Here is a 25,053-nt window from a genome sequence, read left to right on the forward strand (position 1 = left end):
CAATTGTCATTCAAAGTGTGAGAGCGGTGAAACCTGAAAAATGGCCTGGGCAGGAAGGTGTAAAATTGCCCGGTAGTGAATTGGTTAACTGAGGTACGCCTGTAAATGAATTTTGGTGAATTATAAAAGGTGAGGCTGTGCCACATAAATAGATACCCAACATATCATGCTTTAACATTTAGTGCACCTGTGGAGCAGCGATAAACCTCAACCACTACACTTTCCATAGGCAATCCTTTAAAAGCCTCTGCAGTTTAGGGGCACCCTCTCAGTTTAGAGGTGACTGTGAATATTGGCCCTAAAATTATAGCTGTCACTCCAGCATGTGCAGCAATATGTAACATGGGCAGTGCAATCAACGTTTTTGTGTGTGGGAACCCTCCTGATACATGGATTTACGATTGTGCATATATGTGGGTGGGGTGGGAGGGCTCAGAATTTTTCGTGGGGTTTAAATGCTTGGGTTTCATTTCTTTGCTTTTTTTTTGTAAACTTTTTTATCAGCACATGGCAGCAAAAAGTCTTCAATTGTAATGCATTTTGATGACAGGTTTTCTGTAATGAAACACCAGGGGTTTAAAAGACCCCTGATGTCTCACCTGTCCTCCTATGAAGCTAATGGGACACAGACAGAGTTGTCATGTGACTTTTTTTGCTGACAGTGCATGGGAATTTACTGACATCTTGAAATATGACAGAAACTCCTATTATAAGCTCAGACAATCAATATTTAAGGAGTGGAAATGATGTGTAAACATTAAAGCGGAGTTCCACCTGAAAAAAGTAAAATAAACATCAGCAGCTACAAAAACTGTAGCTGCTGACTTTTAAAATACAGTCACTTACCTGTCATCCGGTCCAGTGGTGTCCTCACCAACGCTAGTTTCACCAGCCATCTTCTCTCCCTGGTGCCACCATCTTCAGTGTGGGCACCCGGCTGTGACAGCTTGCGGCTTCACAGCTAGGTGCCCACTGCACATGCGCGAGTAGCGCTGCGCTTTGTAAATGGCCACGTAGTCTTCTGGGACCTGTCACGTGTCCCTGAAGACTACGGGGAGGGAGGGGGGGAGGACAACTTCCGCTTCCGATCACCTAGGTGATCGTAGCAGATACCTGTCAAATTCAGGTAACCACTCTCCTCCCCCCCCCTGCTCCCCAAAGGTGCCAATCCTTAATGGGGAGCGGGGGACAAAGGCTTAAAGCGGAACTTATCCTTTTGGGCGGAGCTCCACTTTAAGGCTGGGTTCACACTGATGCGGTGCGGAATTCGCAGCATTTTTTGTGCAAATTCCGCACTGCATCAGAATCGCACCCCGTTCACGCGAACTGTGTATGTTAAGTTAACAACACCCCAAAATTGGTCTGCAAAACGTGGTGCGATGTGCAGAATCGGATTGCATAGGTGTGAATACCCATGCGATCCGATTCTAGTGCGGACCCAAAAAAGGGTCCTGCACCTTTTTGGTAAGGGTGCGGTGCGATTAGAGCCATACAAAATGTATGGCTCCTGTCGCACCGCACACAAATCGCATGTGATTTGCACAGGAATGCGGTGCAGTTCCTGTGCGAATCACATGCGATATACCGCACCGCATGTATGTGAACCCGGGCTAACAGTACTCAGAACAAGTAATCTGCTGGCTGTACAATGAAAAATTCCAAACAGAGTGACAAAATTTGAGCATGACTAGGATGATGGAAGACCTGGGGCACTCTGGGATGAAAAAGAAAAATAAGCCGCGGCAATCAGCATGTATGGCCAGATTTTGGCTAACAGTGGGAGGAGCTTAAAGGAAGATGATTAAATAGAATCTGTGCCTAGTCACTATATACACTGCCCACATATAACAGTCCTTGTGCCCACACAATATTCCTAATTACTGCGCTAAAACTGACAGCCTCAGACACAAATAAACCTCAGGACAAAGGATCATTTTGTAAAAATTAAATATTTCCATTACGTGTTTTCCTGCAAACCAAAAAGGACTGACTGAACCTACCTTACAGGATAAGTTTACCTTTTAGACAAAAATAATAAATGCACATTTTTTGCAGGTAAAAAAACGTGTATTTATTATTTTTGTCCAAAGGAGCCTGGAAAGCATAGCACCAGCAATCAGTAGATCACTGATGCCATGAAGGTCTCCTGCAGACCTGTCAGAATGTCTGCTTGCCGTACGGGATGCAGATATTGAAAACTAAGGCTAAGGCTGTCGGAACTTGCAGTTCATTCATTCACAGAAGTCCAGTCTGTTTTCAAATTTGACAGATAGTATGGAGAGACGTCTCCTCGTATTATCTGTCAGAAGGAGGGGGGTCTGCGGCTAACTTGTCACATGTTCCACCCTAAAAATGAGTGGAATATGTAACGTGTTCCCAAAGGTGAACTTATCCTTTAACCATTTAACGCCCGGCCAATAGCCGTATGGTGTCCTGAAAAATGTACTAGCTTTCCGGGAGGCCGCCATATGGCGTCCTCCCGCACATGCACAGTTCGCGCGCTTGCAGAGCCGCGCAGCGGCGCGATCTGTCACCGGCCGTGTACCTCGGACACAGCCGATGACAGATCTGAGCATCGGCCCCGTTGCCGGTACCATGTGACCTGCTGTGACCAATCACAGCAGGTCACATGACAGTTGTATACAATGGATGGCTTCATTCATGCCATCCATTATATACTAGTGTCTAGCTGTGAATGGTCACAGCTAATCACATGCACATGTCATGTGATTAGCTGTGGCCAAATCACAGCTAAGCACAAAAAAAAAAAACTGAATGAATCGATGTCATTCAGGTAAATGCTTACTTATAGCAAAGTAATTCTTTGCTATAAGCAAATTGTGTAAAAAAAAAAAAATTGATCACTTCCCCAAAGTAGTACAATGTTACTATGGTAACATTGTACTACTTTGGTCATAGTGCAATATGAAAAAAAATGTAATAAAAAATTTTAAATGAAAAAAATACAAAAAAAATTTATTTTTTTTTTCACACTGTCACCAGTCAGTGTCCCTGATCACCGCCATGCCAGTTATATGATGATGCTGTGAGAGATAGACAAACGAAACCAGCGCTCCAATCTTCATGCAAACCAAGGAATTGCCAAAATGCCAATCGAAGACGTGCTGCCCTTCTGAGATCGGGAAATCTGACCACTGGTGAATGAAAACAAACAAGGGCGCACTCTCATCGTGCATTACCGTGGTAAACCACGTAATTTATTGAATAAAAAGGATGTATACTCACAAACCAACGTGATTATAGGCAGTATGGGTGATCCACAAAGACAGTCACAATACAACTGTGTCTAATGATGCGGATAAGCTGACGCGTTTCGGGGGCTGAACCCTTACCTCTGAGGAAGGGGGTTCAGCCCCAGAAACGCGTCAGCTTATCCGCATCATTAGACACAGTTGTATTGTGACTGTCTTTGTGGATCACCCATACTGCCTATAATCACGTTGGTTTGTGAGTATACATCCTTTTTATTCAATAAATTACGTGGTTTACCATGGTAATGCACGATGAGAGTGCGCCCTTGTTTGTTTTCATTCACATATGATGACGCTGTACTGCACTGGTGACAGTATGTAAAAAAAAATTGTGAAAATAATTTTTTTTATTTTTTCATTTTCCGAAAAATAAAAAAATTCAACTTCAAAAAACTCGCCATCTCTCTTATGAAGTACGTCGGACTGTCTACTCTGCAAAAAGGGGTAATTTGGGGGATATCTGTACTGTTTTGACATTCTTGGACCTCAAGAAATTAGATTGGCTCTCAGTACTTCAGGATTGATCAATATTCAGATCTATACCATAGTTTGTGAACTCTATAACTTTCCTACAAACTAAAAAATACATCCTAATTTGGTTTATTTTCACCAAAGACATGTAGTAAAATACATCTCGGCCTAAATATATGAAGAACAATTATTTATTTGCAAACTTTTATAACAGAAACAAAGAAAAACGTGTTTTTTTTTCAAAATTTTCGGTCTTTTTTTTTGTAAATTTAGCAAAAAATAAAAACCCCGGCGATGATTAAATACCACCAAAAGAAAGCTCTAGTTGTGTGAAGAAAATGATAAAATTTTAGTTTGGGTACAATGTTGTATGACCGCGCAATTGTCATTCAAAGTGTAAGAGCGCTGAAACCTGAAAACTGGCCTGGGCAGGAAGGGGGTAAAATGCCCGGTATTGAAATGGTTAATTGTTCAGCTCCATTCTTCATGTGAAAAATCAAACAAGCAATGCACACAACATGGTAATCCCTATTTTACTTCCACCTATCAGAGTTTATTCCAGATGATTTTGCAGCAAAAACACACAAGAATACTAAAACACTCAATTAACATCACTTCTAAAGTCTATGGCTATGCCATTCAAGGACATGTGACTTTACTTAGCCAGTAAGGAACTTCTATAGAGTAGCCAACCAGGAGCGCACTTACTAGATGCGTTCCACTAATAAAGTGCAGTGCGGTCCAGCGCAGGTGACGTCGGTGCCGGCCAAGAATGGATTCGGGACCGGAGGAGCTGATGCCGCGGCTCCTGCCTGTAGGGGACTGCGACCTCTCCGAGGACTTTGACCCGGCAGTACCACCGCGGACGCCGCAGGAGTATTTGAGGCGGGTGCAGTAAGTAGGCATACCCCGGGACTGCCGCTGCCTGTCTGTATGGATAATCGGTCTCCCCCGCCTGGAGGCTGCAGGGTGGCGGCACATGTGTGACTGCAGTCATGTGTACCCGCGTGCTCTGCTTCTCATTCCATATATTGTGTGCAAAGCCCATTCACCCCCACTGTGCCGCCTCTATTTCCTACAGTGCACCCCCTACAGGGCACAGTCATGCGTTGTACTACCCAACCCCAGCAGTGCAGGGCAGAGTCGTGCTGGGCACACCCTCAAGAAGGGCAGAGTCATGTGGGGCACACCCCCTAAGCAGGGTAGCTAACCCCCCCACGTTGCGCTCCAGCTCCCCCCACCAGCAGCGCAGGGCGGAGTCGTGTGTTGCACTGCCTCCCCCCCGCCAGCAGGGTAGAGTCGTGCCCCCCAGCAGGACAAAGTTGTGCGTTGCGCTCCAGCTTCCCCCCCAGCAGCACAGGGCAAGAGTCATGCGTTGCATTTATGCCCCCCCCCCCTTCCCCCAGCAGCACAAGGCAGAGTCGTGTGTTGCAGGGGAGAGTCATGCGTAGTACACCCCAGCAGGGCAGAGTCATGCGTTACACTCCTCCTGCACAGCCCCCCCCAGCAGCACAGGGCAGAGTCATGTGTTGCATTCCAGCCCCCCCTCCCCAGCAGCATAGGGCAGAGTCGTGCGTTGCATTCCAGCCACACCCCCCAGCAGTGCAGGGGAGAGTCATGCTTTGCACACCCCAGCAGGGCAGATTTGTGCGTTACACTCCTCCCGCACAACCCCCCCCCCCCCCCTCCCCAAAAGTGCAGGGCAGAGCCGTACACTGCAACAAACCCCCCCGTGTAAGGGCAGGGCAGAGTTGTGCGTTGCTATATCCCCCCCAGTAGAGTAGGGCAGAGTGGTGTGTTGCATTAAACAATACAAGGCCACTTGTACCTTCTCCATAGGTAGGTCGATTGGCAGGGGGCCACCTGACAAAGCATTTTGTCTGCACATCCCTGGCTGAGTGGATGTGGGGTCTCTAGAGGGTGGAATTGACTGGACTATGGAAGCCCCTTTGTTTACATTCAGTTGCCATCTAGCAGATGAATGGGCCTGGGCATGTCACTGGTTGCTAGGATGGCAGCAGCATGCTTCCTAGCAACCAGGAGCCCGGAGTGGGAAGTTGTCACATTCAGCAACAGTAGTAATATGTTTGACTTGCCACTGCAGCTAGAGAATGTGACCAAATCCCACATCAGTCCAAGCTCCAACCTCCTCCTTATTGAAGTCCCACTACACTGGCTTCGGGCCCTCATCACAGTACCTTTGTCTCCCTCAAGTGGAGATTTTACTTTCAAATCCGAACCTGCATATGGCAGCTGTTTACTTGGCAGAGTAAAGTTTTATAACTGCTGCCAATAGCGGGGTGAATTGGGTCAAAACCAGGCATGGGAACATGCCTAGAAATCATTGCGCTTGATTGTTCCTTTTTTGTTTTGCTGGATAAATGTAAAATCTTATGTTGAAACTGTCTTCAGGAAAGAGTTCAAAACAGAGTTTTTCTTCTTTATATTCCCCACTCAGGATTGAAGCTGCACGATGTCCAGACGTTGTGATTGCACAGATCGATCCAAAAAAACTAAGAAAGAAGCAAACTGTCAGCATAGCAGTGAGCAGCTTATTTTTATTGCATTATTTCTTGGTTAAAGGCATTTTATTTTTCTGGATAGGTAATATGTATTGTGCAGTGCTTTAGCAATGTACCTGATGTGCTGAATATTGAACTAGTGTTCCTTTCCCACAGTTACCAAGCAGATCCAGCATCTAAAGAGAACAAGTTACCGTTTGGTATTAAAAATAAGCCGATCTTCACATGACTAACAATACAGCCTTAAAGGAGAAGTTCACCTTTTGGAACATGTTATATTTAGGTTGGAATATGTGACATATTCCAGCAGCTGCAGCCTCTACCCCCCCCCCCCCCCTCCTCTATTAACAGCTAGCTGGAGATCTTCTCCCTGCAACCGCTGTCACTATTTGAAACCAACGTGGTCGTGCAGGGCTCCGCCCACACGGTTGCGTCATTCATTCACAGTTTCCTGTGAGTGCATGAACTACAATTCCTGCCAGCCAGTTCTGAATCTACTGCGGGGTCGCTGATGAGTGGCCTCAGTTTATTCACAATCCCTGAAGCTTGTAAACCGTCAGCCCGTAAAAAGGTACAGGCTGGAAGCTGCAGGGCTGGTGTGCAGGAGTCTTGTATTGCACTCCTCATCCACTGATCATGGGGGCAATGCTGTCCAGGCTCCTTAGGGAATAAAACAATAATTCTGCAAAAATATGTGCATTTAATATTTACCTTTTTGGGGCAAAACTTACCCTTTAACCACCTGCCTACTGGCACTTTTACCCCCTTCCTGCCCAGGCCAATTTTCAGCTTTCAGCATTTTTTTTTTTCATGCAGATTTTGTGGTATTTAATTACAGCTGGGTGTTTTTATTTTTTGCTAAACAAACAAAAAAAGACTGAGAATTTTGAAAGAAAAAAACAAGGAAAGTTTTTTTTTTTTTTTTTTTCTTTGTTTCTCTTATACAATTTTGCAAACAGGTAATTATTTTTCTTCACTGTGCGTTGATGAGGTGGCACTGATAGGCAGCACTGATGAGGCGGCACTGGTGGGCACTGACAGCGTGAGGAAAGTGCTGCCGATAACCAGCAAGTGTTTACATCATGATCAGCTGTGATTGGACACAGCTGATCATGTGTTAAAAGGCCACTGTGATTGGCCCTTTACCGTGACATGTGATCAGCTGTGTCCAAAGGACACAGCTGATCAGAGGGTGCCGGGTGCACAGTCCTGGGAGAACGTCATGACACCCTCCCAGAACTGGACGACTGTGCTTTAGCTGTTTGACTATAGCACGATCAACAAGTGGTTAAAGATGAATGTCACCTTTTAGTCCAGATTACACCTGTATTTAGGATGTAACGTGGTCCAAATGCCTTCATCCTGTGACAGCGCTCAGGGGTTCTTCACCACAGCTGCTGTCACATTTAAAATTTGCGTGGTTATGTGGCTTCACAGCCCCATTGCTTGTTCAAAGAGATCTGTGAATGAACTAAAAGTCCTGTCTGCCCCTTCACCTGACAGACTTGTAGTTGTCAATGGAACACAAGTGTGGTGAATAACACATTTGTATTCAGTTGACACTTCCTCCAGCTGAAAGCCCCTACCTCCATATGGACAGTGAGCTGGAAGAAGAGTGTGCAGGAGCTTATTACATTTTTTTTTTTTCCTACAGATATGTATGTGTGCGTGCATGTGTGTGTATATTTATGTGTGTGTATGTGTGTGTATATATATATATATATATATATATATATATATATATATATAATATTTTGGCCTTTTAACTCTCAGGTTTGTGATGATATGACATTCATAACTGTCAGAGACTGTCGGGATTAAATAAATGCTTTCTAAAGGCTTTAACATGCAGCATTGCTCTGCTTTAGCAGTTCAGAAGAGCCTGTCTGTGGATGTTTTTTGTTCTTTTCCAAACATTTAGGCATGTTTTAAGTTTGAATGGTTAATGTAATCTTTGTTTTTAGCTCTCGGGTTGCCAACCTGCCCCTGAAGGTTATTCACCAAGTCTTCGTTGGCAGCAGCAACAAGTAGCTCAGTTCTCCGCAGTCCGACAGGTAACTGATACATCTGTGGTCTTGTAAGTGCCCCCATGTTACCTTGCTCTACTTTTTCTGGAGTATGTCGGGGAATGCTACAAAGATTAGTAATAAAATGGACCATACACAAAAATGGTATAATATGCTTAGAATTGAAAAGTTAGAGGATGGAGATCTGGAGTAAAATAAAGAATTGAATATATTACCTAAATATGTAAGGTTAACGTTTTAAAAGATTTTCAGCAAATAAGCGAGGCATTTTGGGGCCAAGAGAAATTTTATTTCTCTCCAATGCACTTTCCAACCAGGCATAACAACATCTATGCCCATTGGTTTATGTAAAAATGCATTTAACAACCTTTATTGGTACACCTCACTTCACAAAAGGTCTTATTTCTACATTTAATACTACCCTAATGAACGTAAAAATGTCCTTGGCTCCTTTCCAATGTAAAATGAGAAGGGAAGAGGATATTAGAGTCATCACAAATTGGTGTTGGGATAAACATTAGGTAGAATACCACAAGTATCCCTTTAGAATCCCACAAGTATTACGATCGAATACCCCAGTACTCCTGCAAATATCATCTTCTGCTTTTATTATACCCCTCAAACTTCATAGCCATGGAGAAATAATCCAGTATGTTTATGAAGTAGAGAAGTGGGTACACTGATGGGAAATTTCCAAAGCATGTTTAACTTGCATCAATACTGGCAGAGTAGCAGTTCAAAGTATCAACGGTTCACAGGGTCTTTGGACTGGCATTAGGAGTAGACCCCAAGTTCTTTATGTATTATTAGTATACCGGGCCTAGACCCACTCACTGAACTTTCGTAGCTCTAACCAGAATATTTCTAGCTAGAAAAATGATTGCATTAAGATGGTTATCTCCAACTCCCCCCTACTCGTAATGTGGAAAGAGTCTATCAATTGCACATTGCAGTTAGAAAAACTCATATGACTGCAGGGGTAACAATCCAAAATGCATTTGTCAATTTTTGCTAGCATGGCTGACTACCCCACGGTAAGCCACACACAGCCTTATTGCACCCCTCTCAAAAAAACTTCTCTTCTACTCACTGAACATCCCCCCTCGTGCAGCAGAGATTCCCTGTTGTGCCCTCACAAACTCTGCACTACTAGCTTGTCCTCTCCCAGTAGCTGCTGTTGGGGCATATGGAGGATGGCGTGGAGGGGGATGCGTAAATAAATCATATTTACCAGCCTAGTGTTACACAGTGTTTACTATGCTTTCAGTTTGTGAATGAACAGGAAGCCTCTGTACAGAGCGCTTCCATTTAACTCAATGAAGAAAAAGGGATTGGGGGATCTGCATCTCTATTTTCTCTGTCTCACAAGTGAAACATCAGGGGTCTGTTTAGACCAAGGCCCCAGCACCCCTACCCCCACCAATAGGGTTAATTAAACATTAATAGAATTTTAAATAATTTCATTAAAAAAACAAAACCCAATGAAGGCCTTGTTCACACTGGTGTACTGTAGAGTACACCCATGCAAGGGGTGTGTTTGCTTGCATGGGGATGCTCAGGTGTTCCATGCAAGGAATCCTGTTCATGTCAGTTGAGACACAGCGGCTGCACAAACACACTGCTCCCAATTTGACAGCCATGTGGGTGTGTGGCCTCGTACATACACTGCGTTCAAGGCTGTGCAATCGCACCTGCATGGCTGTCGGATTGGGAGCAGCATCAGTTTTGATCAGCACCTGATTCACACCCAGAATGCAGTGCACCTCAATGCACATAGCATAAAGTTTTACTGTAAAATTATTTTTTTTTTTTGCAGGATGCTGCATGGTGCACTATCACTCATGGTATAATGTTTTTAGAATCTTATGCCACTATCATGTTCCGACCATTATCGTATTCTGCCCATGTATTCCTTTTTGATAAGTTTGTTGCGCGCAGTCTGTGGTCTGTTTTTTACAGTATTTACTTACTGATTATTCACATTAATGTTGTGTTCTTTACAGAGTCTTCATAAGCACAGAAGTCATTGGAAGTCCCAGCCTTTAGATGGCAATGTTACAATGGTGAGTGTTTTTTATAAGGGGCCACACTCATGGATTAACATTTACTCACGTGTTGAGGGAATCTAAAAGTAGAACTAAATTCTCACACGAGTAGTTCGTTTTGTGAACCGCCGTATACAGTGCCTTGAAAAAGTATTTATACCCCTTGAACTTTTCCACATTTTGTCATGTTACAACCAAAAACGTAAATGTATTTTATTGGGTTTTGATGTCATGGACCAACACAAAGTGGCACATAATTGTGAAGTAGAAAATGAGAGATGGTTTTCAAAATTTTTTACAAATATCTGAAAAGTGTGGCGTGCATTTGTATTCAGCCCCCCAGAGTCAACACTTTGTAGAACCACATTTTGCTGCAATTACAGCTGCAAGTCTTTTTGGGGATGTCTCTATCAGCTTTGCACATCTAGAGTGAACTTTTTGCCCATTCTTCTTTGCAAAATAGCTCAGGCTGTCAGATTGGATGGAGAGCTCCTGTGAACAGCAATTTTCAAGTCTTGCTACAGATTCTCAATTGGTTTTAGGTCTGGACTGGGCCATTCTAACACATGACTATGCTTTGATCTAAACTATCCCATTGTAGCTCTGGTTGCATGTTTAGGGTCGTCCTTCTGCTGGGAGGTGAACCTCCGCTCCAGTCTAAAGTCTTTTGCAGACTCTAACAGGTTTTCTTCTAAGATTGCCCTGTATTTGGCTCCATCCATCTTCCCATCAACTCTGACCAGCTTCCCTGTCCCTGCTGAAATAAAGCATCCCCACAACATGATGCTGCCACCACCATGTTCCATGGTGGGGATGGTGTTTTCAGGGTGATGTGCAGTGTTAGTCTTCCACCACACATAGCATTTTGCTTTTAGGCCAAAAAATTTAATTTTGGTCTCCTCTGACCAGAGCACCTTCTTCCACATGTGTGCTGTGTCCCCCACATGGCTTCTCGCAAACTGCAAACAGGACTTCTGATGACTCTTTTAACAATGGCTTTCTTCTTGCCACTCTTCCATTAGTTCCACTAGATTTCAGTTAGAGCTATCAGAGGAAAGGGGGCTGAATACAAATGCAAGCCACACTTTTAAGATATTTGAAAAAAAAAATTGAAAACCATTTATCCTTTTTCTTTCCACTTCACAATTATATGAAACTTTTATCTATCACATAAAATTCCAATAAAATACAATTACATTTTTGGTTGTAACATGACAAAATGTGGAAAATTTCAAGGAGTCTGAAAACTTTTCAAAAAGTTTCCCTACCATTTATATGTAACTTCTCCTTGGCACATCCTGGGAATTCTTCTTTCCTGTACACTTCTGCATGCTCCAATTGTTAGGTTTTTTTTTTGTTTTTTTTTTGTTAATTGCGGAGATTCTGCATCAGAATGGCCAGCACTGTGCAATGGCATGGCTGTTTATACAAAGTGTGTTCAAACCGGGACTTTTGAGTTTATGTAATGCCTGGAAAGCTTCAGCATGACTGGACCATCCTAGGAGAGCCTGCCACACTTCGTCATCATTGTGTTCACCATTCCCACGGAAAGATTAATCTCTTGTGCAATTTCACGACAGGTTATGCGTCGATTATCCAGGATCAGGCATTCCTCGTGTGTTCAGAGGGATGACTGCTGTGGGCTGGGAACCACCCTGGCCGGGATTAGTCACTGGCAGATGTACAGCTGTCTTTGAAATGTTTACATCATTGAAATGTCTAGATCATTGAAATGTCTTACTGCAGCTGAGTGTCTCATCACCATACTGCGTTTTGAGGCCTTCTTTAGATATCCAAGGTTTTATGCCTTTCTTCACAAGAAACCTCATCTCCACATACTGTTCCATGCACGCACTAACACTGTTGTCTGCCAACTTAATTAACAGTCTCTGGACTGGCCTGTGACATGTGCTCCACCTATCAGTAATTGGACACGCTTGCCGCTTACTACTGCGTGTCGTACCGCTACTCTAGCATCCCTTTTTATACCTTTAAAATGAAATGTCCCAGTTTGACTTGAACGCCCCTTGTCTGTTTTGGTAACATAAAGGCAAGAGCATAAAGTCAATGCTGAATTAAGTAAGCATTGTCATCTTAGGAAAGAAAATGGTGGTGAATTCTGGTAGAATCCCTAGCAATTATTTATTTGAAAGGGGACAATACAAAAAAATTTGGACAGGAATTGCATTTCTGTTCAGTTCACTTGCTAATCTTTGCAGTGCTATTTGTACTGACGCAAATCGTTCTGCAAATTATTGGTATTGGGAGCATTTTCACAAGTACGCGTACTTGTGAAAATACTCGGTATCGGCACCGATATTGGTGCATCCCTCTTCGCTTCCATTTTCCTACTATATAGCTTCACATCCAAACTAGAGGACCATCAAATTCTCCCACTTCCTGCTTCTTATACCTGCCTTGCATGTTTCCCAGCCTGGAAACAGAAAGATTGGTGACCACTAAATTCACCTCTTTCCATTTCTAATTTCCTTTCAGTTTCTTCTTACGCCCCCCCCCACAACTGAATATGGGGATACCAGCTTCACTGTTTATTACTTATATTATCTTGCTTATTGACTTTAGATTTTCAAAATTGGTTGCATATTGTATCTAAACGCTAGAATTTTCTGTTTAACTTAATCTATTGCATAGTCCTGTAACTTCAAAAGTCCTTTTTTCATTATTTTTAAATCGGTAACATTCATTAATGTACCTGGTGACCATGATGGTCCTTGTTCTGACTCTTCCTGTCATGGGAGAACAATACTCTCTCCCTGTCTTCCATTTGTGCTCCTGTGTTGTCATAAGGACAGCAGAAATAGATTTGATTTTTGTTTTCAGCCAAGCACAGAGGATGAAGAAAGCTGGAAGAAGTTTTGTCTGGGTGAGCGGTTGTATTCTGACCTGGCTGCTGCTCTGAACAATGAGAACCAGAACCCAGGTATCGATTATATAAAGGTAAACCTCAATTATGGTTGGTATGTATAATCTTTCTGAAATATACTAATTGACTTAGTTTTGATTTCTGAAATGGCTTAAATGTCCACCCCCCCCCTTCTCCATCATGCTGGAAAAGGCATTTTGTCACCAAACTGTTCTTGGACAGTTAGGAGAAGTTTCTCTCTGAGTATGTTTTTGTACCATTCTTTATTCATGGATGTTTATTCATGGCTTGGCTGAGATGCAACCCCACACATGAATGTTCTCAGGATGCTTTACAGAACTGATGGTTGTGCTCACCTTTTTCTTCTGGACAAAGGTTGTGTTTTTTTTGTTTGTTTTTTTTTTCCCGGCTGTTCCAAACAATCGGAAAGGGTATTCATCAGAGAAAACGACTTTACCCCAGTCCTCAGCAGTCAATCCCTGTACCTTTTTTGCAGAATATCCGTCTGTCTCTGATATTTTTCCTGGAGAGAAGTGGCTACTTTGCGTCTCTTCTTGACACCAGGCCATCCTCCAAAAGTCTTCTCCATCTGCAAGCTCTGCGCTGGTGGTTCCCCGATCCCATAGCTGAATCGACTTTAGAAGACGGTCCTGGCGCTTGCTGCATTTTCATGGGTGCCCTGAATCCTTCTTCACAACAATTGAACTTCTCTCCTTGAAGTTCTTGATGATCCGATAAATGGTTGATTTAGGTGCAATCTTAGTAGCTGCAATATCCTTGCCTGGAATCCCTTTTTCTGCAAAGCAATGATGACTGCACGTGTTTCCTTGCAGGTAACCATGGTTAACAGAGGAAGAACAATGATTTCAAGCACCACTCTCCTTTTTAAATTTTCCAGTCTGTTATTCTAACTCAGTCAGCATGACGGAGTGATCTAAAGCTTTGTCCTTGTCAACACTGACACCTGTGTTAATGAGAATCGCTGATCTGTCAGCTGGTGCTTTTGTGGCAGGGCTGAAATGCAGTGGAAATGTTTTTTTGGGATTAAGTTCATTTTCATGGCAAAGAGGGACTTTGCAATCAATTTGCAATTTCATCTAATCACTCTTCATAACATTCTGGAGTATATGCAAATTTCCATAAAAACTGAGGCAGCAGACTTTGAAAATTAATATTTGTGTCATTCTCAAAACATTTGGCCAGGACTGTATATTTGCTTTTAGTAAATCAACTCCCAGTGTGTTTTTGGCTTATGGAAAGTTAACAACATGAATTGTACTCTGTTAACCTGAATCTTAAGTCTTGTGTAGCATTTTGATAGCTGAGTTTACAAAACACATATGCATTTACTATTGTAGGTTGGATTTCCACCTCTGCTGAGTATTGTCAGTCGTATGAGCCAGGTGAGATGAGTCAATTACTAATCTGTGCAGTTATTCAATAAGCTAAATGAACACATGACAAAAAACTGCTTATTAGGTGTGACTCACAATGACAGAGGGGTCCATTTTTATAAAGAAATTGGCTGTGCGATGTATGCTCATTCACGCAAAAGTTACAAATGACACCCTAATGAATGTGTGGTGTGTTTTTATTTATATAGATAGATGTGTTTTATATCAAGTTGCCAAGAAAAAGAACCTAAAATGATAGCCTTAGAAGAAAGAAGACCTTTAAGAACATTTGATTTTGCCCCTTTTACACAACAGTTACAGCTTTGTACATTGTGTGAATAATACCTTCTTTAAAACCTGATGAGCCAGTCATGATTAATTTGTACAGAATGAAAGTACAGTTTCTCTGGATGAATAGTTATGCAAGGTGTTTTTTTTTTGTTTTTTTTTTGGGGGGGGGGGGTTATTTTTTTTCTTAAATAAATAGACCTTTTGCTGTTGAGGATGGTATGTGAGGCAATATCTCTAGAACTACTGTAGTTCTTTAGTTCAGTAAATACAAAGTACATGTTCAGCCAGGTCTGTACTGGTGTCCTCTTGACAGCTGCAGGCTTCTGTGTTGTCTACAGCCTGATCAGTAAGAATCTGCTGCTGGGCTGCTTGCACCAGTTCGCATTAGACTTGAATGGAAAGTAGAGCAGTGTGGACCTGCCTTGGGAAGCACTGTTATTTAGGGACAAGGGTCATGTCTGTATTCACAAGTCAAGCGGAGGGCCACATCCACATTGACGGGTTAGTCCAGGGGAGTGGCTCTACTTGTGTACTCATTGGCACTTGTGAGCATCCCTCAGTCTTCTCTCTTTATCCTGATGCAGAGCAAGAGGCTATGAGTTTGACAGTTTGGTCCTACGTTGTCTTTGCAGGATACAAAAGGTCCCATGGGCTACCAGTTGGACAGCTCTGCTCTAAAATGACCTTTCAATTGGTATTATAGGCATCCCCTGCCTGCCTGGCAGGTTTTATCTCTTGTTGACCACCCTGGGATCTTCTAAAACGTGACAATTTTGTACAAATAGCAGTTTGCTTTAGATTCTGGCATGCCTACTTTGCCAAATGTGTATACTGCTTGTTGGCGTGCACCAAATGTGTCTTCTCCAGGTTGCAAAGTTAGTCCAAAAATGTCCAAAAAAAGGTTAAAATAAAAACCACATCTGATCCAGTGGAAAGTTTAAAAAAAAAATCTTATTCTAAATCCCCTCTCCCCTTAATTAAAAATTCACTTTGCACTTCCCTAAGGCCATTGCATACTCAAGGATTACCAGTCATCAGTGGTTTTCTGATGTTTTGTGCTTTTAGAAATACATCCAACCCCATTGATATGTGGAGGTTAAACCAATAATAAACCTAATTTGCCATGTGGTGTGAATGATCAAACATAGCATCCAGGTCAGACCTATATTTTGTAGAAACTATGTAGTGTTGTCGCCTGCAAACACAGAAATGTTACTTTTATTCCCAAACTCTGGTGTTTTGTCTTTTTTGAAGGCAACTGTTACAAGTGTGTTGGAGTACCTTGTGAACTGGTTTGAAGAGCGAGACTTTACTCCAGAGCTGGTGAGTATATTTTCTTATAGGTGTGTACAAGTAATTATAATTTTTGCCTTGTGTTGGCTTTTACCTTTTTTCTTCTCAGGGTCGTTGGCTGTATGCCTTGCTTGCCTGCTTGGAGAAACCACTTATGCCAGAGGCTCACTCCCTCATCCGACAACTGGCACGCAGGTGCTCCCAAGTCAGAGCAGGAGTGGTATGCAGTCTATTTAAAGCTTAGCACAGTGCCAGAATTACATTTTTGGGTCCAGAGTTCCTTCTCTAGAGCTACTGCGATATTGAACTTTATTGGAGGATTCATCTATAATGAACAGTCTCATCAAACACCATAATACATAACATCGGCATTAAACATGTTGAATATACGGAAATTAAATCTCCATAGTCCTGAGTACAGAGGAACAGTACAATAATCTACACTACTTTGTTTTGTGATTATTCTAAGGCTTTTATGTGTTCTGTTCTTTGTAGGAACACAAGGAGGATGAGAGGGTGTCTGCTTTAAACTTGTTCATCTGTCTAGTTGGCAGGTAAATCTACTTACTTTGTAGAATTACTAAAGTTAAAACACTTTAAATACTAAAATGTGTGTTGGTTTTGTTTAACATTTGTATAAAAGTGCACTTCATATAATAGGAATACAAATTTTAGATTTAACCTTGTGTGCAAAAATTCATGTTTTTTACACTTGAGGACTAAATCATGATTGGCCTTGTAAACCATCTTGATGGTTCCACCCCCAAGTCTGTAGAGCCCAGAGTTAGTTTAAAATTACATTAAATTAATCAATTCTTCATATTCTATTTCCTATACAATTGTCTTTGCTCATCCCTGATTTAACTATTTTGACCTGTTCTGACAGGTTTGGGTTTTCATCTTGGGTTTGGGTTTTCATCTTTTGATCTTGTCTTCTCCAACCGCTGCGCTCCCCACAACCTCACTAACACCCCCTTCCCTCTCTCTGACCACAACCTGATTACCTTCTCTAACTCCTCGTCCTCCAACGCCTACCCCTCCAAATGTCACACTACTACCAGCCGTAACCTCCGCAACCTTAACCCTGCCCCCCTCCACTCTGCAGCTGATCATCTCTGACAGCATCCTCCCCCTGTCCTGCCCCGACTTGGCTACGACCGCCTACAACAACACGCTCTCAACAGCCCTTGACTCACTAGCGCCTTTAACCACACACAGCATCAGACCCCGACCGCTCCAGCCTTGGCAGACTGATCACACCAAAACCCTCAAACGACACAGTCGTGCCCTGGAGCGACTATGGCGCAAAACCAAATCCCAACAAGCCTTCACCCGCTACAAATCTGCCTTCCGCACCTACACCTCCTCCCTCCATGCTGCCAAACAGGCCTACTTCTTGACCCTCATCAAGGCCCTCTCCTCCAATCCTCGCCGACTCTTCTCCGCCTTCAACACTCTACTCTCTCCACCCCCACCTCCACCCAGCACCTCACTCACAGCCCTTGAGATTGCCAATCACTTCAAAAACAAGATTGACACAATTCGCAAGGACATTGCCACAACTCACACGCCCTCTCAACCCGTCCCCTCTCACACAGCTTACCCCCTTATCCCCCCTTCCCCTCGACATAACCCGCAGGGACTTCGTCGCTGCTCAAACTCTCTCCAACCCCCTTCACCCTCACTCAGCTACCCCCTCATCACCCCTCTCCCACGGCCCCACCACTGCTCTGACCTCCTCTTCCACCCCACCCTACATTCCTCATACTAAAGCTCCTCCAACACTCCGCACCTTTGACCTTACTACCATCGAGGAAGTCTCCAAGATCCTCTCTGATGCCCGCCTCACCACCTGCCCCCTTGACCCTATCCCCTCACAACTCCTACGACCTCCTTCCCCCTCCATCCTACGCTCCCTCACCCACATCTTCAATCTCTCCCTCTCCTCCGGCACTTTCCCCTCCCCTCTGAAACATGCACACATCACCCCCATACTTAAAAAGCCCTCCCTGGACCCTAATGACCCGAACAACCTCAGACCCATCTCCCTGCTCCCATTTATATCTAAACTCCCCGAGCGCCTAGTCTACACCCGCCTATGCTCTCACCTCAACGACAACAACCTCCTCGATCCCCTACAGTCCGGCTTCCGTCCCCTACACTCCACCGAAACTGCCTTACTCAAACTCTCCAACGACCTGCTAACCGCCAAAGCTAATGGCCACTATTCAGTGCTCCTACTCCTTGACCTCTCTGCGGCCTTCGACACAGTCGACCACCCCCTCCTCCTCAAAAAAACTACACTCCCTCGGCCTCAGAGATTCTGCTCTCTCCTGGCTCTCATCCTACCTGTCTGTCAGGGCTCCCGGGTATGACCAGAGGTGTGTGACTGACGCAGGGAAACGCAGACTTCAGATATGTTATAAACAATGTAATTTATTAACACTAACCATACAAACATAAACGCAGTGCAATACTAAAACATAACACAGTGCAAACCAACCAACCACCCACAGATAACAGTACATACAATGCAAGCGTCGTCAGGCAGGCCGGGTCAATATCAGTCGGGCAGGTAGGTACAGGGGGAGCAAGCGGAGAATGGTCGGGGTCACAGGCCAGGTTCAGCAGGTAGCGGGCAGCGTGGTACAGAGGGTCAGGCAGAGGAGAATGGTCAGACAAGCCAGGGATCAGAGCAGGGTCAGCAGAGAATCAGACAGGAACAGAGAGCAGGAACAGGATACAGGGCCCAAGAGAAACACAACACCAAAGCAGAGTCTGCAGGTCTGAATGTCCCTTAAATACACCAGTATAATTAGTTCCAGGTGTTTGACTGGCTGCAAGGTTGAGTCTGATTGCTGGGAGCACCCGCTGGCCAGCCCTGGTACTGCAGCTCATAAGGCAGCTGAGTCCCACTATTGCTGGCCAGTCCATTCCTGACACTGTCACAACGCTCCTTCAGCGTTACCTATAATGCTACCACCTCCCCCTCACTCCCCCTCTCTGTTGGGGTCCCTCAAGGCTCTGTCCTTGGGCCCCTTCTCTTCTCCATCTATACCTCCTCCCTTGGCCAACTCATACACTCTCACGGCTTCAACTACCACCTCTATGCCGACGACACACAAATCTATCTCTCAACCCCCCACCTCACCCCCTTGGTCTCAGCCCGAATCACACACCTACTGAGCGACATATCAGACTGGATGTCACTCCACTTCCTTAAATTGAACCTCTCCAAAACCGAGTTTCTTGTCTTCCCCCCCCCAGCCCGGACACCACCCCCCCATTGACTTCTCCGTCACATCCAACAACGCTACCATCAAATCTGCCCTGCAGGCCCGAGTACTTGGGGTTGAAAGGATAGGTTGGAGTCCAGAATGACACCAAGTCCAATCTTTAACAAACTCGTGCAGACTCCACCTCCGCAACATCGCCAAAATCCGCACGTTCCTAACCCCAGAAACCACTAAACAGCTCATCCACTCCCTCATCATATCGCGACTCGACTACTGCAACTCCCTCCTCACTGGCCTGCCTCGCCGCTGGCTATCCCCGCTTCAGTCGATCCTGAATACGGCTGCCAGACTCATTCACCTTTCCAACCGCTCTGTATCCGCCACCCCCCTCTGCCAATCCCTCCACTGGCTTCCGATTGCGCAACGGATCAAATTCAAAATCCTAACGCTGACGTACAAAGCTGTCCACCATACTGCCCCGTACTACATCACTGACCTAATATCCAAGTACCGCCCAGCACGCACACTCCGCTCCTCACAAGACCTCCTTCTCTCTAGTTCCCTGGTCTCCTCCTCCCATGCCCGCCTCCAGGACTTCTTCAGGGTGTCACCCATCCTCTGGAACTCCCTGCCCCAACCCATCAGATTATCACCTACTCTCCTCTCCTTTAGGCGCACCCTGAAAACCCATCTCTTCAGGGAAGCCTACCCCACCCCCTGCTAACTTGCCGACCTCCTCCACTCTTTCTACCACTCCATCCCCCACAGTTATCTCCTCCTGTGCCACCATCCCCTTCCTCCTAGATTGTAAGCTCGAAAGAGCAGAGCCCTCGATCCCCTCATGTTTTGCATTGTATTGGTATTGTTCTGTCACATGTTCTGTCCCCCTTTGTAATTTACAGCGCTGAGCGAACTATTGGCGCTTTATAAATACTGTATAATAACAATAATATTTCTAATATATTCTCCTGCTCTAATTTTCTCTTTCGTACGGTTACTTCTCGTATGTTGGAGCTGACGGGCAATCCAATAAACTATTTTCTAGTGTTATAATTAAAACACCCCTTGATTTTAGACTCTTTTGTTTGAGGAAGACCCTATTTTCTTTATTTCATAAATTCCCAAAGCAATTCTTTGACCACCCTTATTTGCCGCACATGGAGGGGGAAAAAAAAACACAATATCCCTTAGGCCTCATTCATGTTGGTGCTGAGGTCCATAGCCCATGAATGGGTCGTGTGTTTTGTGGCTTGATCCACCAGGTGCTGTGTTCAGACAGCCCATGTAAGTGTATGGGGATGAAGCCGCTGCATGGACACAACCACTTCATCCCAATTTAACAGGGGTATATGTGAGCAGTTTCAAACTGTCACTGTCCGCATACAGGGCTGCTCACTGGCAATCACACACATGTCCAGTTAGGCCAAGCAGCTGTATGTGCAGCTGCTTCATTCTCATAGTTACATGGGCTTCCTTCACGCAACATCCAGCAGCTCAAGCTGCAAAAGCACGTGATCCACACCCACTCCCCACTCGAGAACTACAAACCTCAGCACCCATGTGAGTATGGCCTTAGTCCCTTTTTTATCATTTTTTGTTTCTTCACCTTCATGTACCTGGATACTTGTGTGGCAACAATCAAAGTTCCAGTCACTGTACTAGAAAAAGTGTGCTACTAACTAAGAATCAATGGCTGTTCTGAAAAACACTGGTATAAAGAGTTTTACAGCTATTTAAAGAAATTATAGCCAAAGCTAGTTAGCAAAGTTAGTTCTGCACTTCTTTGACCCATCATCATCTGACCGCAGGCTTAAGCCTGCTGTCAACTGATGCCACAAAGCCAGTCCAGGCTGTGGAAAGATCCCGACCATATGGTTGGGATCCGCCCAGAAGCCTTGGACCAGCAGCTCCTGCCCCTCCACACCCCAGCATTCCAGTGAGCGCTGAAGGGGTGGGCAGAGAGCTGGTGACTAACAGTCATGGTTCTATGCTCAGAGTGGAGGGGGAGAACTGAGTGATTGCATTGTTTTTATTGCTCAGTTCTGTGTGCAGAGCTGGCAAATGACAGGTGCTGCAGCGGACTGATGCTGCATCCACCCAAGGCGGTGGTGGTGGTTGTTGTTTGCTTATGGTTTGTTTAGTGTGTATTTTGTTTGCTTTTTTGCTAAAGCCTTACTTTTAGCTAACTGAAGCAGAAATATAGACCAAATAAAATATCTAAAAAATATATATTTACAAAAGTCATGTGCATTTTGCTTCGATTTGGTGTCATTTATGTATTGCTAACAAATATGTGCAGTAATCCAGCATTAAACAACTCCTGTAAGTCTCCTCCATGTGAGGGCATGCTGTAATGGAGAACCATCCCTGCTGCTCCCTCTCCTTGTGTAGTGTGACTGGTCTTGAATCCGCCCCCTCTTATGGTTTTCTGCAGGCAGCCTCTAGTGTGTGAACCTGCTAGGTCCCTCCCCATAGCTCTGCTGTCTGCACAGTTTTTATGTACAACAATTATGGTTTCACTACTACATTTGTAAGGCAATAGCTGGGTTTGGCACTGTAACCTATAAAACCTCTTCCCTTTTTCAAAGTGTTGAAATACCTCTTATCTTTTTCTAGGTATTTTGAACAAAGAGATCTGGCAGATTCTGGTAACCCTTCCTGAAGAGATGAGACTGCCTGCCTCCATTTCCCCTGCACACAGCAATACCTGTCCATTCAAAGCAAGCCTCCCTTCATTAAGTGGTGCACCTACCATCTTTTCTGTTGAGAACTTAACTTTCAGAAGGAAAGTGGCAGTTATAGAACACCTTTATTAGTGGCGCAGTGAACTGAAGGGCTACACATCAGACTATTGCACGTAAATATATGATGATGATGAGTGGAAAATGATCCTGCTGCTTAGATTAAGTGTAGAATTTTTTTTTTTTTCTTCAAATGGCCAAAGTTTGAGAGCTTTTAAGTGCCTAAAGGGTTTTGGAAACCATAAATTCATCCTTTTTTGTAAAGGATATCAGCAGTTTTACAGAAAACCACCAGAAAAGACTAAAAGTGGACCCAATACATCTACAACATAGTGGCACCCTTTACCTCAGTTTTTTTAGAAGTTCTTAATTCATGTTGTCTGGCTTGTATGGGACCAGTGCAACACATGCATTGGCTGTTAATTTTTTTAGAAGTCTTAACACTTTTGAGCTGTACATCTCAGTGATTCTGTACAGTGATGGAGACGAAGGATGGTTTGTGGAGAGTTGTGGCTTCCATGGTAATACTTCTCCCTTATCTTAATCCATGTATGGCTCTCCTCCATGCAGAATGTACCAGAGTCAAAGCTAGAATTGTACCTGTTTACAAAGAAGTAAGGCTTCTACTGTGCTAAAAAGGAAGGGGGGGGGGGGGGGTCCTTGGTTTGAGTGGTTTGTAGGATGAGTCCTGTAGTTTTCTGTAAAACTGCACCTATCCTTTTTGATCTCCATTCAAAGAGTCCATCCTTGCCAGCAGAACCTGCACGGGTTTTTCTGCTGGGACTGTTGTGGTTAAAGCGACCTGTAGCATGGAAAACTGTGAAACACCTGATTTTATAGATGTTTGTTTTTGTATGGATCAATTTTCTTATTGTATTGTATTTGTGGTTTTGCCTCTGCAAGCAAACCATTTATGAAGTTTAGAATTATTTTTACATATGCAAGTAAACTGAAAATTGAAAGCTTGGAATAAACAGGATCAATATGTTTTTTTTAAAATGGTCTTCCTCCCCATTAAGGACTATTTGTATGTGCTTCCTACGCAAACTAAACATTTTATTCTATAGGTTTCAACCTTTAAAATCTAATTCTGCTAACACTTTAGACCTGAATCCTTTTACTTGTTTAATTGTGGGCAAGATGGGAAATGCTCCAAAGGAGCTGGTATTTTTAAGGTGCCAATAATGTACTACAATATACCATAAAAAGTCATAATGTTTATACAAATCAATTATAAATATACTCAGTATATCCATAAAATTGATAAACATTTTCCATATACAGACATTTTGATTGGAATATTAATAACATAATTTTACTGTATATTCTGATGGGGGTAGTGATCCTAACATGTTTCGCCTATTAAGTCTTCTTCAGGAGATATAGAATAGCACACCTAAATTGAAAATGTACAATAAGACAATACAGTAAATACACAAAAATGTACAAAAATATTTTAACAATCTACAAGCAATATATTATAATCCAAAAAGTTTTTGAAGGGCATCTTGCCAATGAAAGCAAAAAATAGCTGGAAACCAAGTCACTATTTATTCTAATATGCTGGCAAAACCCAAAGGCGCAGAAGAGGTAATAAGAACAAAACAGTTGAAATTTTGAATATCATCTTCAGCCCCAAGTTTGGAAATTTTGTTTGTTCTAATGGTTTGTGACCATTTAAAGTTTAACTTTTGAATATTTAGTTATAGGGTCTTTATTTCTGTGGCCAATCATATTTTTTGCTTTTGATTGGCAAGATGCTCTTCACCAAACTTTTTGGAGTACTGTATATTGCTTGTACATCTTATTAAAATATTGTGTCTGTGTTAATATTGTCTGTTTTATTGTACATTTTCAGTTTAGGTGTGGTAGTCTTTCTCCTGAAGCAGCTTTTTTGGCGAAACATGTTGAGATCGCTACACCATCAGAATCTACAGCAAATTATGCTGTGAATATTCCAATCAAAATGTCTGTATAGCCATAAAAATGAAAACATTTTCCATATACAGAGTATTAATTGATATGGATCAATAGATTTTTTTTTTTGTTTTTTCTTGTATTGTGGTACATTAGCTCTTTTTTTTTTTTTTTTTTTTTTTTTTTTTAAAAAAAATCCCAGCTCCTTTTTGGAGCATTTCCTGTCTTGTCTATGATTCATGCATGGGATGTGGTGCCTTGAGTCCTCCTGACCCTAGACTCATGTGACATTGTTTAATTGTGGTGACCTTGTCCTATAGTGCTGGTAAGGAAAAAAATCTAGCAAAGAGGCTGGAATTCTCATCTTCTGCATGCTGTACAATGATTATAGACAAATGTCAATTCGCCTCACTCACTGGATACCAAGCTGTCGGGGAGTAAAGAAATGCATGCAGGATCTGGCAGGTAACCCCTGCTCCAAAACGCTAGCAAGAATGTGCTTCTTATTTTGTTCTTTTGTGTGTTGGAAGCTTGTACAGGAATTAAAAGGTGTGAAAGATGGTGGCACCTAAAACGAGAGGATACAGCAACCTCGCAGGAATATTTAGGTTATTGCTTCCTTGGCTTTTAAATATTACCTAGGGTTTATAGGTAAGCTGTTTGGTGGGACAATCATATTGGGTATAAATGCTGTTTTAAGTGTTGGCACATGTTCTATTGTGTTGGTTGCAGAGGCAATTTCAGGATCTGTGTTCTGTTTTATGAAATGTATTTGTCTTTTTCCCCTTGTCTGTACATAAAGTTTTTTTTCTTTTTATTAAGATCTTGTTTTTGTCTTATTGCCAACCATTTTCATGACATTTGGTTTTTTTTTTTGTTTTTTTTTCTGCTCTTAAAGTGCTATTAAAGGTTGAAAATCTAAAATCAATATTCTACTTACCTGCTCTGTGTAGCGATTAT

The 25,053-nt window shown here is 43.2% G+C and overlaps 1 protein-coding gene across 1 annotated transcript; it reads left to right on the forward strand.

The window, feature by feature from the left end:
* The first annotated feature begins 4,459 nt into the window (after window positions 1-4,459).
* GEMIN2 (gem nuclear organelle associated protein 2) lies at window positions 4,460-24,914 on the forward strand. The gene is made up of 10 exons (XM_089658687.1): window positions 4,460-4,637; window positions 6,202-6,286; window positions 8,230-8,319; window positions 10,296-10,355; window positions 13,179-13,295; window positions 14,580-14,624; window positions 16,161-16,229; window positions 16,309-16,419; window positions 16,695-16,753; window positions 22,052-24,914. The coding sequence occupies exons 1-10, from the start codon at window positions 4,516-4,518 to the stop codon at window positions 22,095-22,097; spliced, it is 804 nt and encodes a 267-aa protein (XP_089514813.1). The 5' UTR covers window positions 4,460-4,515; the 3' UTR covers window positions 22,098-24,914.
* The last annotated feature ends 139 nt before the right edge of the window (window positions 24,915-25,053 follow it).

Source organism: Staurois parvus, unplaced genomic scaffold (genome assembly GCF_062004578.1).
Source record: "Staurois parvus isolate SC_StPar_1 unplaced genomic scaffold, SC_StPar_1.0 ptg001089l, whole genome shotgun sequence".
Classification (NCBI taxonomy): Eukaryota; Metazoa; Chordata; class Amphibia; order Anura; family Ranidae; genus Staurois; species Staurois parvus.

Coding starts and splice junctions, on each gene's coding strand:
- GEMIN2 (XM_089658687.1), top strand. CDS start 4,516: ATGGATTCGGGACCGGAGGAGCTGATGCCGCGGCTCCTGCCTGTAGGG. Junction 6,287..8,229: donor AGCAAACTGTCAGCATAGCA/GTGAGCAGCTTA, acceptor CTTTGTTTTTAG/CTCTCGGGTTGCCAACCTGC. Junction 13,296..14,579: donor CAGGTATCGATTATATAAAG/GTAAACCTCAAT, acceptor TTACTATTGTAG/GTTGGATTTCCACCTCTGCT.